The sequence below is a fragment of the Onychomys torridus genome, chromosome 2, assembly GCF_903995425.1.
Source record: "Onychomys torridus chromosome 2, mOncTor1.1, whole genome shotgun sequence".
NCBI lineage: Eukaryota > Metazoa > Chordata > Mammalia > Rodentia > Cricetidae > Onychomys > Onychomys torridus.
This window is the reverse complement of record NC_050444.1, coordinates 10,677,994-10,695,396: the sequence shown is the minus strand read 5'-3', so window position 1 is coordinate 10,695,396 and position 17,403 is coordinate 10,677,994. Positions and strand designations below refer to the sequence as shown.

Here is a 17,403-nt window from a genome sequence, read left to right as displayed (position 1 = left end):
AACATCACAATGTAGAAGAAGCAGAAGAAATTGACCTTAAAAATAAGTTCATGAAGATGCTAGAGACCTTTAAAGTGGAAATGAAAAATTCCCTTAAAGAAATTGAGGAAAAGACAAACAAACAAACAAACAAAAACTGGAAGAAATCAATAAATCCCTTAAAGAAAGCTAAGAAAACCATGAAAAAGCAATTAAACATGTGAAGGAAATAGTTCAAGACCTGAAAAGTGAAATAGAAACAATTAAGAAGACACAAACAGAGGGAATGCTGGAAATAGAAAATCTGAGTAAACAAACAGGAAACACAGATGCAAACATAACCAACAGAATACAAGAGATAGAAGAGAGGATCTCTGGTGTAGAGGATACAATAGAGGAAATACATTCATCAGTCAAAGAAAACACCAAAGCCAAAATAGTCATAACACAAAACATCCAGGAAATCTGGGACACCATGAAAAGGCCAAACCTAAGAATAATAGTGATAGAAGAAGGAGAAGAATACCAATTAAAAGGCACAGAAAATATATTCAACACAATCATAGAAGAAAACTTTCCCAACTTAAAGAAGGAAATACCTATGAAGATACAAGAAGCTAATAGAACACCAAACAGACTAGAACCTCCCAAAAAAGTCCCCTCGCCACATAATAATTAAACCACTAAACATACAGAATAAAGAAAGAATATTAAGAGCAGCAAAGGAAAAAAGCCAAGTGACTTATAAAGGCAGACCCATCAGAATAACACTCAAGCCATCTCAATGGAGACTTTGATAGTCAGAAGGACCTGGACAGATGTAATGCAGACGTTAAGAGTCCACAGATGCCAGCCTAGACTAATATGCTGAGCAAAACTTTCAATCACCATAGACGGAATGAAAAGGACATTCTAAGACAAAACCAAATGTAAACAATTCCTATCTACAAATCCAACCCTACAGAAAGCACAAAGCACTAGAAAGAAAATTCCCACCTAAGGAAGTTAGATACACCGATGAAAACACAGGCAATAGCTAACCCCACAGCAGTAAATCCCAAAGAAAAGAAACACACACACACTCTACCACCAAAAGATAACAGGAATTAATGATCACTGGTCATTACTATCCCTTAATATCAATGGACTTAATTCACCTATATAAAGACACAGGCTGACAGAATGGATATGAAATCAGGACCCATCCTTCTGCTGCATACAAGAAACACACCCCAACTTCAAAGACAGACACTACCTCAGAGTAAAAGGCTGGGGAAAGACTTTCCAATCAAATGGATTTAAGAAACAAGTTGGTGTAGCTATCCTAATATCAACAAAATAGACTTCAAACTAAAATCAATCAAATGAGATCCAGAAGGGCATTATATACTAATCACAGGAAAGATCCACCAAGATGAAGTTTCAATTCTGAACATTTATGCCCCAAATACAAGGGCACCCACACATGTAAAAGAAACATTACTAAAGCTTAAATCACACATCAAACCACACACATTAATAGTGGGAGACTTCACCACCCCACTCTCACCTCTGGACAGATCTGCCAGATTGACATAAGGGAATGGGATGGATGAACTGGAACAGGGATAGAGTGGGAGAGTAATGAAAGAGATACCACAATAAAGGGAGACATCATGGGGACAAAGAATCCGGGTGCTAGCGAAGTTACCAGGAATCCCAAGGATGACCCCAGCCTGGTTTACTAGAAATAGTGGAAAGGGTGCCTGAACTGAACTGGCTTACCCCAGTGATCAGACCAGTGAATACCCTAACTGTCATCACAGAGCTTTTCTCTGATGACTGATGGAAGCAGATGTAGAGATCCACAACCAAATACCAGGCTGAGCTCCAGGAGTCCAGTCAAAGAGAGATGAGGGATTCTATGAGCAAGTGCATCAAGATTGTGGTGGAGAAACCTGCAGAGACAACCAAACCAAACTAGTGGGAACTCATGAAAGTTGGATCAATGGCTGTGGAGCATGCAAGGGACTGGACTAGGCCCTCTGCATGGCGAGACAGTTGTGAATCTTGATCTGCTTGGGGGGCCCCCCTGGTGGTAGGATCAGAATCCATCCTTGGTGCATGAGCAAGCTTTTGGGAGCCCACATCTATGATGGGACACCTTGTGCAGTCTTGAGGCAGGGGCTTGGACTTGCCTCTACTGAATGTGCCTCCTCATGGGAGGCCCTTGCCTTCTTGACCCAGAGAGTGAGGGGTAGGTTGGGAGGAGGAAAGAGGGGGATCTTTGATTGGTGTGTAAAGTGAATGAAAAAATTCTTAATTAAAAAAAAAAAAAAGAGAGAAAAGTGGGCAGAGAAAACGTGCTTTATATACACAATGGAAATTTTTTCAGCCAGAAAGAATGGAAAAGAATGAGACTAGAGATGATCATGAACATGAATTAAACCAGTCTCAGAAAAATGCCAGGTGTACACCACAGTACACAGCCTAAGGAGGGCTTTCTAAAGCCATGTTTAGTGGGTCCTAAAGACTTCCCACCAATTCTTTTGTGAGAGCTGACAGAGTGAGCACTGAATGAAGTGGGGTTAGTTCAGCAGGACATCAGGATGACCACATCATGATGGGTCTGCACTGGCTGCAGCTGCAGCCATGTTGTGGAGCTGTTCCTGGGCTGTGACGCTGCATCTCAAACTCCATGGTCAAGCTGCTGGCTATAGTTAACTGTGGACATTCCAGTTTACTGTTCTCACTAGCATTGCATTAAAGGCGTGCATGTACACACACATATTTGTGCATATGAATAGGTGTGAAATTTATTACTTATTACTTTTTTTTCAGTATTAGGGATTAAATCTAGGCCTTGCACATGACAGAGAAGCATTCTCTCACTCAGCTACATTGCAGACACCCCCTTTGAACTTTTTTTGAAACGGTGTCAGTCACTTGCCCAGCTGGCCTTGAAGTAGCTCTGTGCTCTAAAAACTCCTACATGTCATTCTCCTGCTTCAACCTCCCAAGCAACCAAGACTACAGGTTTGTGTCAGTGGCCAGCTAAGTTCAAAGTATTTAAAAACCTATTTGCCAAGAAATCATGTGTGTGTGTGTGTGTGTGTGTGTGTGTGTGTGTGTGTGTGTGTGTGTGTTGGTTTGAGGGACCCCACCCAGTGCCTATACTGGGCAAGTATAGGCCCTATATAATGTGTATACTGGGCCAGAGAGTTACACCTCAAACCCCAAGTTTAGCTGACTTCTGTTACTGTTTAGGGACAGGCTTTTGACAGGGAGCCCAGGATGGCCCTGATTTCGCCATCTACTTCTGCCTCCTGAATGTTGATCACAGACATATATCACCCTGTCTGGTTCAAGTTTAATTTTAATTATGCAAATATATTTGATGATGCAAACTGCAGAGTAGTTGCCTAATTTAATTATAGAGGTTCATAAAATGTTTTCTGTGTTGGCCTTTCTTATACCCAACAGAAGTTACTGGTAATTTTATGTGTATGGGTAAACATATTGCTTGCATGCATGTTTGTGCACCATGTGCAGGCAGTGGCCATGGAGGCTAGAAGAGGGTGTCAGATCCTTTGAGATTGGAGTTACAGTTGTGAGCCACCATGTGGGTGCTGAGAAGACCAGCCAGTGCTTTTAATCCCTGAGCTAGTGGTTCTCAACCTTCCTAATGCTGTAGTCCTTGAACACAGTGATCCTCACCCTCCCTAACATTGCAACCCTTTAATACATATGTTGTGATGACTCACAACTATAACATTATTTTCACTGCTACTTCATAACTGTAATTTTGCTACTGTTATGAATCATAATATAAATATCTGTTTTCCCCCCACAATTGTCTGAGGTGACCCCTGTGAAAGGGTAGCTCAGCTCCAAAGGGTCATGACTCACAAGTTGAGAACTGCTGTGCTGAGCCATCTCTCCAGCCCCTATTTACTAATTTTTAAAAGTTTAGTAAAGGCTAGAGATATAGTTGAGTGGAAGAGCACTTGCCTAGCAAGGGCTCTGGGTTCAATTCCCAGCACTGCAAGGGTGAATAGTTCAATAGAAACCACTGGCTACATCTTTGTATTCCTGAGAGGAAAGCTTGGTACCTCTGGACTTCTAGCTCTATGTGTTTTATTTGGATTTATAGTAGGTTTATAGTAGCTTTCAAGAGCTACTGAGAGGCAAAGAGCCATCTGGGAGCTAGGTTTTTCCTATGCCACACACTGTTTTTTAAAATCTATTCTTTAATCATGCATACACATGTTCAGATCTCAGTGATGTGATGCAAACTCACCAAGATGTGAAGTGTTTGCACATGACTTGAGGGGATGTGGTCCTCTTCCCCAGATGGCCAAAGTAGTTTCTGCTGTCAGGGCATCGGCTCTTCGTTTATCCTGGTGTCCTGTCTGTGGCCACCACCAGTCATGTTTCTCTCATTTTCCCCTCACCCCCTTCCTTACCTTTCTATTAATGACATATTCAAAGATCCTGCACATCTTTGGGGACCCTCCCAGCCAATGGAGGACTAGTTCAATTTCTCACAGGGTACTGACTCATCTCTGTGTCCCAGTTTTTTGTGCTTTCTCTTTTATTGTCAGGGCCCAGGGCTGCTTCCATTGCACAGCATGGGCTCCAGCTCCTTTGAGAAGAGAAGCTGTTGGTGTGGTGTATACACCTTAAACCCCAAGACTGTGAAGGCAGAGGCAGGAGGATCTCTGTGAGTTCAAGGCCAGCCTAGTCTACATAGTGAGTTCCAGTCCAGCTATGGCTACATAGAAAGACCCTGTCTCAAACAATAAATAAGAAATTAAGTTTGCTCATCAGTGGACTTTGAGATAAAAGAATTTATCTTGGATTATCTGGTTAAATCCACAAGGGTCCTTATAAGGGAAGGAGAAAAGAGAGACAGTGTTAGAGAAATGTATGAGAATAATTCAGCTGGCCATAGGTGTTTGAACATGGAAAAAGATATGCAAGCCAAGAGATACAGGGTGCCTTTAATTTGCGAAGTTAGGAAAATGGACCAGCCTGAGAATCTCAGAAAGAAACACAAACACCTTGATTTTAGCTTTGGATCTATAGTCCTGTTTGATAATTCAGCCTTTAAGGCCTAATTGCGGTAATTTGTAAGAACAGCAACAGGAAAAAGCACTGTACTGGATAAAAAAAGATGGGAGAACTCATTACACTCTTAAACTGGAATAATGATAACAATTTAAAGCTAAACATGACTTTAGAAGCCACACCAGCACAGATGTATGAGGAGTAGAGGAGCCCTGAGCGAATGATGTCCTGAATGAATCTTTGTTGTTGACATGCCATGACCACATTAAGGAATCCTATGCCTCGGCCCCACTAGAGAGGCCCAGATGGCAAATCCTTCCTTGGATCCAAGTGCAGATGTTGATAGTGTGTACAGAAGATGTCCACTGTAGCTTTCTTACCCTGGGTCTTTATGACCTGAAGACAGCTCTTACCAAGGTTAGCTAAGCCTGTCTCCCTGCTCAACAGTATGCAACAACTTGACTTCTCTGTTGAACTGCAGATAATAAACATTCTGAGCTTCTGGGTGCTGTGGCTTCTTCATTGGGGAGCTCAGGCCACCTGACCCCAGCTTTTGTGTGTTCATGTCTATACTGGTTGATTTTGTGTCAACTTGACACAAGCTAGTAATCCGAGAGGAAGGAGCCTCAGTGGAGGAAATGCCTCCATGAGATCCAGCAGTAAAGCATTTTCTCAATTAGTGATCAATGGGAGAGGGCTTAGCCCACGGTGGGTGGTGCCATCCCTGGGTTGGTGGTCCTGGGTTCTATGAGAAAACAGGCTGAGCAAGCCAGCAGAAGCGAGCCAGTAAGCAGCACCCCTCTGAGGCCTCTACATCAGCTTCTGCCTCCAGGATTCGTCCCTGTTGGAATTCCTGTCCTGCTTTCCTTCCGTGATGGCTTATGATGTGAAAGTGTAAACCAAATAAACCCTTTCCTTCCCAACTTGTTTTTTGGTCATGGTGTTTCTTCCCAGCAATAGAAACCTTAAGACAACATCCTTCTTTTCTTCCTTCACTCACTGCCCCAGTAAGGTCAATCCCTGGAGTAGTGCAAGGCTGAGGAGCAGAAGTTGCTTTTCTCCCCATTCACTAATTCATTTATTTGCATCATTGAAATTCACAGTTATTCCTTTCTATGGCTTCCAATCCATTCCCAGTAATAGCTTCTTAACTTGCTCATGTTGGCCAGAAGAAAGAGATGGCTCCTCCATCCTTGGGCATGCCCCCTCTCTCAAACACTTCCTTATTTTTCTTTGACATCATAGGATATTCCAGGTGTATTTATAAATTGCTATGCCCAGTCCAGGAATCACATATTTTTCTAATGAGCTCTTCTTATGGGAGGATGGCATTTAGAAATCGGCATCTGGGCAGGTGTGCTAGTGGAGTGTCTGTTTCTAGGGCATGTAGGACAAAGATGGGAAATATGTACATATATCTGCATATCTGTGATAAGTACTCACCCAGTATCTATGTAATGAAATTGATGTATCTGAACACATAAACTGCAAAGGCCTTCTGTCTTCATGCTGATACCACGGGCTCATTTTTGCCTCTGAATATCTGCCACTCTTCCTGAGAAATCACTCACTACCTGTGTTTACTTGATTGACCTTATGTTAAGAGAAGGCTATTCTAGAATTGCAAGCCCACACCCTCTTTGTAGTGTGCATAGTTCATTTTGTCTTTAGTCTTATGACACGAAGCCATGCCACTGGTTTCTAAAACCTTGTTGAGTTTACTTCCCTATTCTTTTAGCGTGCTAATTAATGCTCTTTTGAAATGTAGCTAGGTTCACACATTAGTTTCTCACCTTGCATTCTTGGGGTTGAGCATTCGTTTTAGTTATGTCTGGGGTATAAGAAACATGACCACATTTGGAGTCTGCACTATAGGACAAGGTGTCCTGAGACTGCCATTTCCTCTCACTTAGACTGCCTGATTCCCAATAGACTGCACTCCATATGCATCCATTCTTTGTAGGGAATCAGCTTCCAGTTTATTGAGCTTCTTTTGTACAGGTGAGTGGGTACATTTATGTTTCCTTGAATTGCCTTGCCGTAAGGATAGTTTCTCACTTAACAATACATGCTAAAAGTCACACTGGTTCCTAGAGATTAAGTGCTGCAGCTGTGGAGGTCTCCGTTGTGAAGATGCCCATTGTTCAATCTGTTTTATAGGTCATTTCCACTATTTGCAGTTATTCCTGGCACCACAGAGTACCTTGTGCATATGAGGTTCTGCACTGCTAGTGTCAAGGTGGGGTCTCAAGGTGGATTGCTGTGAGAACAGCAGTATGAGATGGCTTTATTACATTGCCATGGTCTCCTCCAGAATGCCATAATTTGACAAGATTCATGGGAAAAACTGGTAACTTGGCTTTAACTTGAAATTTTTTAAGTAACAAAAGCTTTAAACTATATTTTTTGCATGTGCATATATGTGTGGTGATCAAAGAACAATTTGTGGGAATTAGTTCTTGCCTTCTACCACACGTGATCTGGGGACCGAACTTAAAGTGGCCAGATTGGCAATAGGTGCCTGTTGTGGAATGTTATTTTAACTGGGCAAAGGTGTGTTACATTTGTTTATGCTGAGGAATCTTACTTTAACTGTGTGAAGGTGGTTACATTTGTTTATGCTGCATTTAATTATGTAAAGATGTGTTGTTGTTTCATCTTGCCTGCCTAAGGCACCTGATTGGTCTAATAAAGAGCTGAATGGCCAATAGCCAGGCAGAGAAAGGACAGGCGGGGCTGGCAGGCAGAGAGAATATGTAGAAGGAGAAATCTAAAGAACAAGAAGAGAAATGAGAGGGGAGAATGAAGGAGAAAGAGGAGATGCCTGGGTCCAGCCAGGCAGCTACTAGCCAGCAGACAGAGGACATACAGGAAGAAAGGTAAAAAGCGCCAAGGCAAAATGTAAAGAGAAACAGATTAAGGTAAGAGCAAGATAAGGCTGTGCATTTATAACTAATAAGAAATCTTCATGTCAGGAGTGGCACTATTAGGTGTGGCTTTGTTGGAGTGGGTATGGCCCTGTTGGAGGAAGTGTGTTACTGTGGAGGCAGGCTTTGAGGTTTCCTATGTTCAGGATACTGCCTAGTATCTCACTTGATTTCCTGTTGCCTGTAAGCCAAGATGTAGAACACTTGGCTACTTCCCCAGCACCATGTCAGCCTTCTTGCCACCATGCTCCCTGAAATATTAGACTGAACCTCTGAACTCTAAGGGAGCCACCCCATATAACTTTTTCTTTATAAGAGTTGCCATGGTTATAGTGTTTCTTCACAGCAATAGAAACCTAAGATACAATGCTAGTACAGTAAAATGTTAATATGGTGAGGCAAATCAATATATATCCATCAACTCACTGTATGTTTAAAAACATTTTTTGGGGGATCCCAGGGATGAAACTTGGGTCTCACATTTGCTAGGCATGTGCTATACCACTGAGCTACATCCCTAGACTCCATGTTTGAATTTGAGTTTATTATTTTTTATTTTTGTTTTTTTGAGACAGGATTTCTCTGTGTAGCTTTGGCTCTCCTGGAACTCAATCTGTAGAAGGCCCGCCTCTGCTTCCCCAGTGCTGGGATTAAAGGCGTGTGCCACAACTGCCCCAAGTTAAATGTTAAAAAAAAAAATTCTGTGTGAGTGTTTTGTTGGTATGTATTTAAGTGTACCACCATATGCCCATGGAGGTCAAGAGTATGAGATTCTCTGGAATTGGAGTTACAAATGGTTGTGGGGGCCTTATGGGTACTGGAAATTGAACCCAAGTCCTTTGTAGAGAAGTAAGTGCTCTTAACTGGGGAACCCCACGTTCACATTTAAAAAATAAACAATTTCCTTTATGAATTATCAAATTTCTCTCATTTGTCTATCAAATTTTGGTCCTTTGCCCTTTAATATTTAAGAGCAAGCCTCATGACTACAAAACTAATAAATACTAATATGTATACTGGCATTTCAAATAAAGTTGCATATCATGACTTCAAACAAGTCAGTAATGTTACATGGCAATGACAGGAGCCATGCTGAGGTGACTTTATTAATCCCAAAAGCACATTTAAACTGTTTGTCTATCTACCTCAACTCAAAGATACTGTTCCTAAGCCAGGAAAAATCATTTTCCCTGAGTAATCAGACATATCATGGTATGGTTTACCCCACTATCTACCCCTTCAAAAATGGGTTACTTTCCTGTTTTAAATTTTAGTTTTTAGTATGTGAGAGAATGATGGCAGACATGTGCAGCTCACAGTACATGTGTAGAGAGGGGACAACTCTGGGGAGTGTGCATCCGTTCTTTCCATATGTCAAGGCAGCATCGCTTGTGTGTTACATCCTAGATAGACCATGAACTTCCCAGTGCAATCAATCAATCAATCAATCAGACAGCTGTAATTCTAGGTATCTGGGAGGTAGAGTATGAGTTAACAGCCAGCCCGAGACACACAGTGAGAGGATTCAAACAAGACAGCTGAAGCACAGATCAGCTCAGTTCACAGGCCTTCTTGATCACCTGATCAGGGCATCTATTGTACGGTACTCCTTTGTCCGTTTGTTGTAAAGTCAGAGGGCAGACAGCAACAAGGTCGTCATGAAGAGTGTAATTTTGGAGTGCTAGATGTTGACCACTAGAGTTGTATGTTTACATGACTGATTCTTGTTATTAAAATATGACCATATGTGCTATAAAAATTGATTGGAGATCAATCAAAACCACAAATACATTATGGTCCAACAGGGTCCCAACACTACATTATTTGTAATAGGCACAATAAACGAGCCAGGAGTGGAAAGCTCTGCAAGTCACAAAATGCTTGGGCTCTACATTCCTTGGTGGTTGGTGAGTTCTGTAGACAAAGTGGCAGTGACTGACAGCAGCACTTCAGATGCTCCTACTGCCTCTGTCTCTGGTGGAGACTAGAATACATGAAATACTGGTTCTTGTTTTTAGCTACCACATCACATTTGATCTAGGAAAGAATTGTGGTTAGCGGAGAAGGGATGCAAAAAAGCTCTTCAATTTCTGACAAGTTAACAAAGTTGTTAACATATCCAAGGGCCCATTCTCTCTTGAAATACAGCAGAACTCAGGCTGTCTGGACTTTTGCTATGCAACAGTAATGAGAAAGTGCCACTGTCAGTGGACTGCTACATCCACTCTGAGGGGAAAGAGCTCAAATAAAAGATGCTCATAAAACTGCAGGTCCTCAAGGCATAGTGACACACACCTTTAATGCCAGCACCTGGGTGGCAGACAGAGGCAGATCTCTGTGAGTTCAAGGACAGCTTGGTCTAGACACAGCCAATGGTACACAGAGAAACTTTGTCTCAAAGAAGAGCAAGAACCACAACAAAACAAACAAAAAGTCCTACAAGTTCTTGCTCCCTTCTCTGAGTCACACAACAGCGTTCTAACAGCATCTGGTGATTTCCCTGTGAGAGCAATACAAAGCTGTGGCAGGGCAGGTGGGTCTCCAGGAAAAGGCAGCAGGCAGCAGGAGTGCGGAGTCTAACTCAGAGCTTCTCAAGTTCTCTGGGAACACATGTTCTTTTATGCAAGTGAGCAGCAAGAAGGACTCTTTCTACCAGTGAGTCCTTCTACACACTGACAAGGGTTGAACACTCCGACCCTTTAGGAAAACATGCTGGAACACATATAAAGGTGTGACTGGACTATAAAATACATTTAAAATGTGCTCATCATAAAAAGGACACTTTTATACATAGGATTTTATTTTGCACTGCTGTAACAATTTCATTCTAGACCAAGGGAGAAAAAGAAAGGATAAAACCACCACAGTGAGTAAACGACTAAAGCTTTTCTACTTTAACAGGATTTTCCATCTGGTAGATTTATTTTTGTCATATCCCCTCAGAACAGACAGTAAGCTTACCATATTTGAAAGATTATAGATAGGTTGCCACTGAAAGAAAAATTTTACACAGTCACTGTACATCAAGGCTGACAAACTGTCCTGCATGAAAAATATACTTGGAAATCGTGTGACTAGAAGGGAACATTATTGTGTCTAAGGGAGGATTAGAGGGCATGGCATGCCCTCTCGATGTGGTACTCACTCTTGGAGTCGCTTAGTGTTGGGAGTTCTGCTTCGGCCCTTCCCACTCATCACACTGTTTTTACCCAACAGCACTCATTAAGGCAAACAAATCCTTCTGTGAAGCGGTCTCAAGAAATTGTGGACAAATAGCAAACTTTTGGCATTAAAACAGGTTAACACATACACAGCCTTTAGTAATACACATAAGCTTATTATTCTTGGACTAGTGACAAGAAGAGATGAACATGCTCATTAACGATGTCAAAAAGTTTAAAAGTCAGAGTCCAAGCAATTCCTAACAATGCTTCTGTAGCTTCAAGCTCTGAACAATGTAGAATTTATGCAAACGCATTAGACATCAAGCTTGGCAAATCACACCCAAGCAGGTTATTAAACTATATATACAGAAAGCAAATGATAAATACAGAATTCAAAGAGTCCTTCTGTTTTTCCTTATAGCCTTGAAAATTGACAAACCTTCTGAGGACAGTCCTATAATATTAAACATTAGGTAACCACAGGTGCTGGGAAACCTAACCACACAAACTGATTTAAAATACTCACCATGACTTTGTAGTGTTTAATACAATTCAGCTCGTAGTTAAGGGCACAAGACAACATTTAACAAAAATAATCACATCAATTGACCTAGAAATCAAATGCAAATAGATATGAATACAATCTCCAAAATCTGTCTTTTTAAGTGAACATTAACCATTTATTCAAAGTTATACAAGAATCTGAAGGATTAAAGTCTCCTGTGACATAAAGCCATTTCAGATAGTTTCATGTCTCAGCTGAGCATGAGGAAGAGGGTGACAGGGTGCGTGGCTCCACTGGGCAGCTAGCCGTTAACAATGGACTCAACAGCAGCCTCCCCCTGCCTGCTGTCCGCCTTGGTTGCCTGCGTGCGTTGCATTGGTAGCAGCATGCTGAGGGCCAATTTTAATGCCGTTTGCCTGAGGTAAAAGAGAACAGGATTGTAAATAAAAGCAGATCCGACCAGGCAGTAGACTGAGTCAATTTTTCTAAAACATTCACCTAGTTCTTAGTAATTTAATTTAATTAGTTGCCAAACAACTCTAAAAAATATTTCAAGTAGATTTTTTGAAACCAGGTGGTTCTTTGGTTTAAAGAGAGCACAGAGGAAATGTCCTTGAGAAGAGGTTGTTATAGTATTATTGGTTAGTGGAGTCAGAGAATGTTGCTTGTCAGAGTTTCATAATGAAAACATTACTTGTAACAATTAGTACATGGAACGATTATTAAAGGATAAAAGTATCCACAGTCTTTGCTGCACTGACAGGACATAAAATCTTCCCTCTAGACAGCATTTCTGTTCCATGTTGAATCAGCTGTGCAGGCTCAGGGGACATGAGTGTTCTGTGTCATCAATAATTTCTATGATCCCCAAAGACATGGCATGTTGCCAAGAACCCACACACAGACTGCCTCTTTCATTTGTCAAACTCACACTTATGTTGTAACCCTCACTCCCTCAACTGGATTTTACCTAAAAATACACTACTTTAGGAAAGTAATACAGTAGCTCCACAAGTGAAGCTCTTAAGGAAACTTTGCCTCACAGTAAATCCCAGATTTATGGTGCTTGGCAGTTCCTCTGCAGCAGCGGCGGCCTCGGGGCTTCTGGCAGCAGCTCAGTATTGACAGCAGCGGCTGATGTGGTTTCTTTTCGCTCTTTTGACTCCTCTTTAATAAAAAGCATGCCCTATGGCTCATTGGTTCTGCCCCCTCTGGGCTGGTAGCAACTTCTTGAGGAATCAAGAAGTCATGCTTGGCATTAGGCCAAATAAATAGCATGGCCTGTTGGCTCCTGACAGCACATTACAGTTAAAGGCGCAGAAGGCACCGCAAAGCAGTCAGCTACTCTACAAAACCAGAGACAGCACAGGTGCCCTGTAACCAGAGGCCCAATTACTGTTCAGTTTATGGGGCATTAGTCTCTGAATAGTGTCACCTTTAAATTAACTCAACAAGTACTGCCATGTAAATCTAAAGGTAAGATTTAAACCCATGCTATTCCAAATTAAAAACATTAAGTACTTTTTGGAAAGCCAAGGCAAGCAGCTGACAGCCTCACCGAAGCACAGGCTAAGAGCCTGTCTTGGATGTCTTACAAAGTAACAGAAATGCTTATGTGAAAGTAACAACATGGTCTATTCACATAAACATTTTGAAATAAGGGTACATGCAGGGAGAAGAATTTAGGTCCAAATGACAGCTAGAGGACTTTCTCAATCATCTAAAATGTCGCAGTTTATCCTAATCATGTTGACCAAATTGTGCTCAAAATAACACTAGGGAAAGCCATGCCCACTGTTGACTATATGCATTTATTTGGTCTCCTGAAAAATGTGTTTTGCTCTAACTGCCTTCTCTCAGACCAGAAGAGAGGATGTCACACGAGTCCACAGGACACGTATTTACACACCAGGACATGACTCCCAAAAGCATAAGCACATTTGGATAAATGCAGGTTTTCTTTACAACTGAGGGGAGTTTACATTATTTTTCATTGCAATGAATAGACAGGGCCATTTACTTTAATCAAATTTCATAAAATGGTCCTCCACCAGAACATGAACACTTAACTGCTGAACTACACTCACCAGGTAACACAACCACCCACCTACTGTACTACACATACCATACAACACAGCTATCTAACGAAGTACGCCACTCACCAGGTACCATAAGCATGCACCTACTGTACTACATGTACCAGGCTTTCAGTTAGTTGATTGCTAACTAATGTGGCAATGGGTGATCAATGGACCCATTTCAGAAAATAAATAACAAAAATCATGGCTCCAAATAATAAGTAGAAGTCAACTCAAAATTAGTGTTTAGTCAACAATAGTTGCATGTACATACCTCATTATTAATGTCAAAGACCCCTTCTTGGATTTTTTCATAAATTTCTTTTGCTGTGTTAATAAACGCCTGAAAGATAAAGTAGAGAAGTAAGTCTGTATGGTTCAAAATCACACCAGAAAATGAACATTGTATATAAGCTCTATGGGACTAAAGAGGTTAAAAGAACTTGTTGCTCTTCCAAAGGACTTTTGGTTCCCAGTACCCATACTGGGGGGTTCACAACCATTAGTAACTCCAACTCCAGGGGATCTGATGCCCTCTTCTGGTCTCTGTAGACACCTATCTCTACCCATGCCCATGATGGTGATGAAGAACTAGAGGACAAGAGCCGATCGGAAGGTAAAAGTACTTGCCATAAAAACCTGACAATTTGAGTTTAATCCCAAAAGGAGAGAACAGACTCCTGAAAGTAACTTCTGACCTCTATACACAAGCCACAGTGGGTGCATGCACACGCACCCCCCATTCCTCCCTCACACTCACACCATAATGTTCTCGAGAATATCGTAACATTTGGCACATGAAATTGTTTGTATATCCTTAATAAATGACAAAAACCCTGACCATTTCAATAGGTGCATAAAAAGTAGGACAAAATCTAACCACTTTTCATCATGAAAACATCAAATACAGAAGGAATAGAATGGGATGCTCCTGAGTGATAAAGTATCTAGACAGTGGTTCTCAGCCTCCCTAACACTGAGACCCTTTAACACAGTGGTCCTCAGCCTCCCTAACACTGAGACCCTTTAACACAGTGGTCCTCAGCCTCCTGAACACTGAGACCCTTTAACACAGTGGTCCTCAGCCTTCCTAACACTGAGACCCTTTAACACAATGGTTCTCAACCTTCCTAAAGTTGAGGCCCTTTAATACAGTAGTGCTCAGAGTCCTAATGCTGCAATCCTTTAACACAGTGATTCTCGGACTTCCTAATGCTGTGACCCTTTAATACAGTAATTCTCAATCTTCCTAATGCTAGGACCTTTTAATACAGTTCCTCGCATTGCGGTGACCCCTAATCACAAAATTATTTTGTTGCTACTTCATAACTGTAATTTTTGCTATTATTATGAATTGCAATGTAAATATCTGATATGTGTATCCAAAGGGTCATGACCCCCAACTGTTGATCTAAGACAAGGCACATTTGACAGCATCCTCACTGGTGAAGACCGAACATCTTCCCTCTAACCTGAGGGAAGCAAGGATGCATGCCAAACCTCATTTGCATCATTAGCATTGCTGTTCCTAACAGCCAGAATATAAAACAACGTGAACTTTTACCCACTAGTAAGGGAAAACTGAATGTGGACTAGTGATGTAACAGACATTTAGCCATTTAAAGGATAAAGGTTTGGGCTATAATGTGGACAACCCTTGAAAACATGCTGCATAAAACAAATAGACATAAAATTCAGCCCCATTTCAATGAAATGTCAGAACGGTCAAATTCATGGACAGAAAATACATTACTGGCTACTGAGGGTTGGAGGAGGAAGTGACAGTGTCTGGCAACTAGGGGATTTCTTTGCAGGGAGATGGAAATGTTCTCGAATTATTAGACAGGGGTAATGGTTGTACAACTCCGTAAATAATTAAAGCTTACCTAAACGTATACTTGAAGAGTGGATTTTATGGTAAGTGAATTCTATCTCGAAAGCGATTATGGCTAAGGAGGGGGCAGAGTATCCTAATGAAAAGTCTGTACAAGAACCCATGTCAACTAGGTATTTCACACATGTCAACATGTTTGTACGAGCTGGTTTTAGAGGACAATGTTCCACATGGCACTGCTTTTGCCATACTATGTCACCTGAATGACAGTCAGAGGCTGGCCAAGAGAGGGTGCAGCAGGTCAGGGTGTTTGTCAGAGAAGTCTAAGGACCTGAGCTCAGTCCTGGGAACCCATCACAAACAGGAAGTGGTGGCCCATGCGGTGGTCGGTCCAGCACTCCTACAGTGCAGAGACAGGAGGAGGGGGCATCAACTGGACCTAATGCATGTACACAGTGGCAGAAACTCATTTGTGAATACTCTCACACATGTATTCTCTCTCAAGAAATCTTTAAAATAAAGAGTAAAAGAATCAGATTCAGATGATAAAGGGACACTGTTCATGCTGAATAGTTTTGTCTTCTCCTACCCAGTATACTACTACTATACTGTCAGAAGATTAGTGTGAGTGTGAGAAACTATTCAGCACGTTAAGTCTGTAAACATTCACAAGTATCCTATGTTTATGTAGACTATTTAAGGTAGTTTATGTAAATATTATCAGTGCTAAAGAGGGCATACAAATTCTAGTAGGGTCCAAACTATTAGATTTGAGAAAAATAGATAAGAGTATTAGTCAGTATTATGAGGAAAGGCATCTTCCAAGTGGTTTTTGATGAAAATTCTTTGGTCTTTTCCAGAGCCACCAGTACAGATTGGATGGGAAATTTGACAAGTAAAGGCCGCATGGAGAGGAACAAATAACTCTCCTCTTTTCAATAGTGGAAACATCTGACTGCTCAAGTTGCTGTCATAGCTTTTGTTTCCCAATTAACAGACTGTTACGTTTTCACCTTTAAAGGCTTTACCACTCCCCAGAGTAATCAATCTACTGCAGCTCAATTACTGTACCAAGCACACCCCAGTCGGCAAAGGAGATCTGAAAGACTGTGGCAGGAACACAGAGGTATGAATATGCATAAATTCTAAGTGGCTGTGTGAATCATCACAGAGGGTCATGAGAATTTGCTGCAAAATAATGAGAAGAATTAATCACTGATGATCCACAAGGCACTTAGGATGCAAGCATGCTTCTCATGTGTGTACTGGCATTGAAGTGAAGGGAGAAACTGGCTTTCAGTCAACTAAGAGCTGATTCACATTCTTCAAAACTGAAGTTACCCCTATAAGTAAGTAAAATTGAACTTTATTTCTAATAATAAGTTAATTACAACAAAGGCCTCAGAAATCTGGCTAACTGAATCAAAAGACAAAGACTCGTGAGATTGCAACTCATTATATATAGGGCACCATGTGTGTGCATGCCAACAATGCCTGACAGACTACAAGGTCTCATATATGTAGGACACATGTGTGCATGCTAACACAATGCCAAACAGGCTACAAGGTCCCCTATATGTAGGTCACTACCCATGTGTGCATGCTAACGTAATTCCAGACAGACTACACAGTCCCATACAGGTAGGGCACCATGTATGAGAATGTAATATTAGTGTTGCTAGACAGAACTATAGGGCCCCACATACGTGTTGTAACTTCACAAAAACAAACAGATCTAACCCTAACCTAGTATACAAAGACTCAACCAGTTGAGCAAATTGTTATTTTACCAACTCATCGAGAAGTCATTTAAAAACTGGCATAAGAAAGCTATGCTACGTAAAATTTCTCGTTAACATACTAACTT

The 17,403-nt window shown here is 41.3% G+C and overlaps 1 protein-coding gene across 1 annotated transcript in view; it reads right to left on the bottom strand.

The window, feature by feature from the left end:
* Nucleotides 1-10,732: 10,732 nt before the first annotated feature.
* Nucleotides 10,733-17,403, bottom strand: part of Rab2a (RAB2A, member RAS oncogene family) — an 88,226-nt gene continuing 81,555 nt past the window's right edge. Inside the window, exons 7-8 of the mRNA XM_036179874.1 lie at nt 13,977-14,045; nt 10,733-12,040 (exon numbers count right to left, since the gene is read on the bottom strand). Of these exons, the coding sequence (XP_036035767.1) occupies nt 11,945-12,040; nt 13,977-14,045 (165 nt within the window). The 3' untranslated portion in view covers nt 10,733-11,944. The remainder of the gene's footprint in view (nt 12,041-13,976; nt 14,046-17,403) is intronic.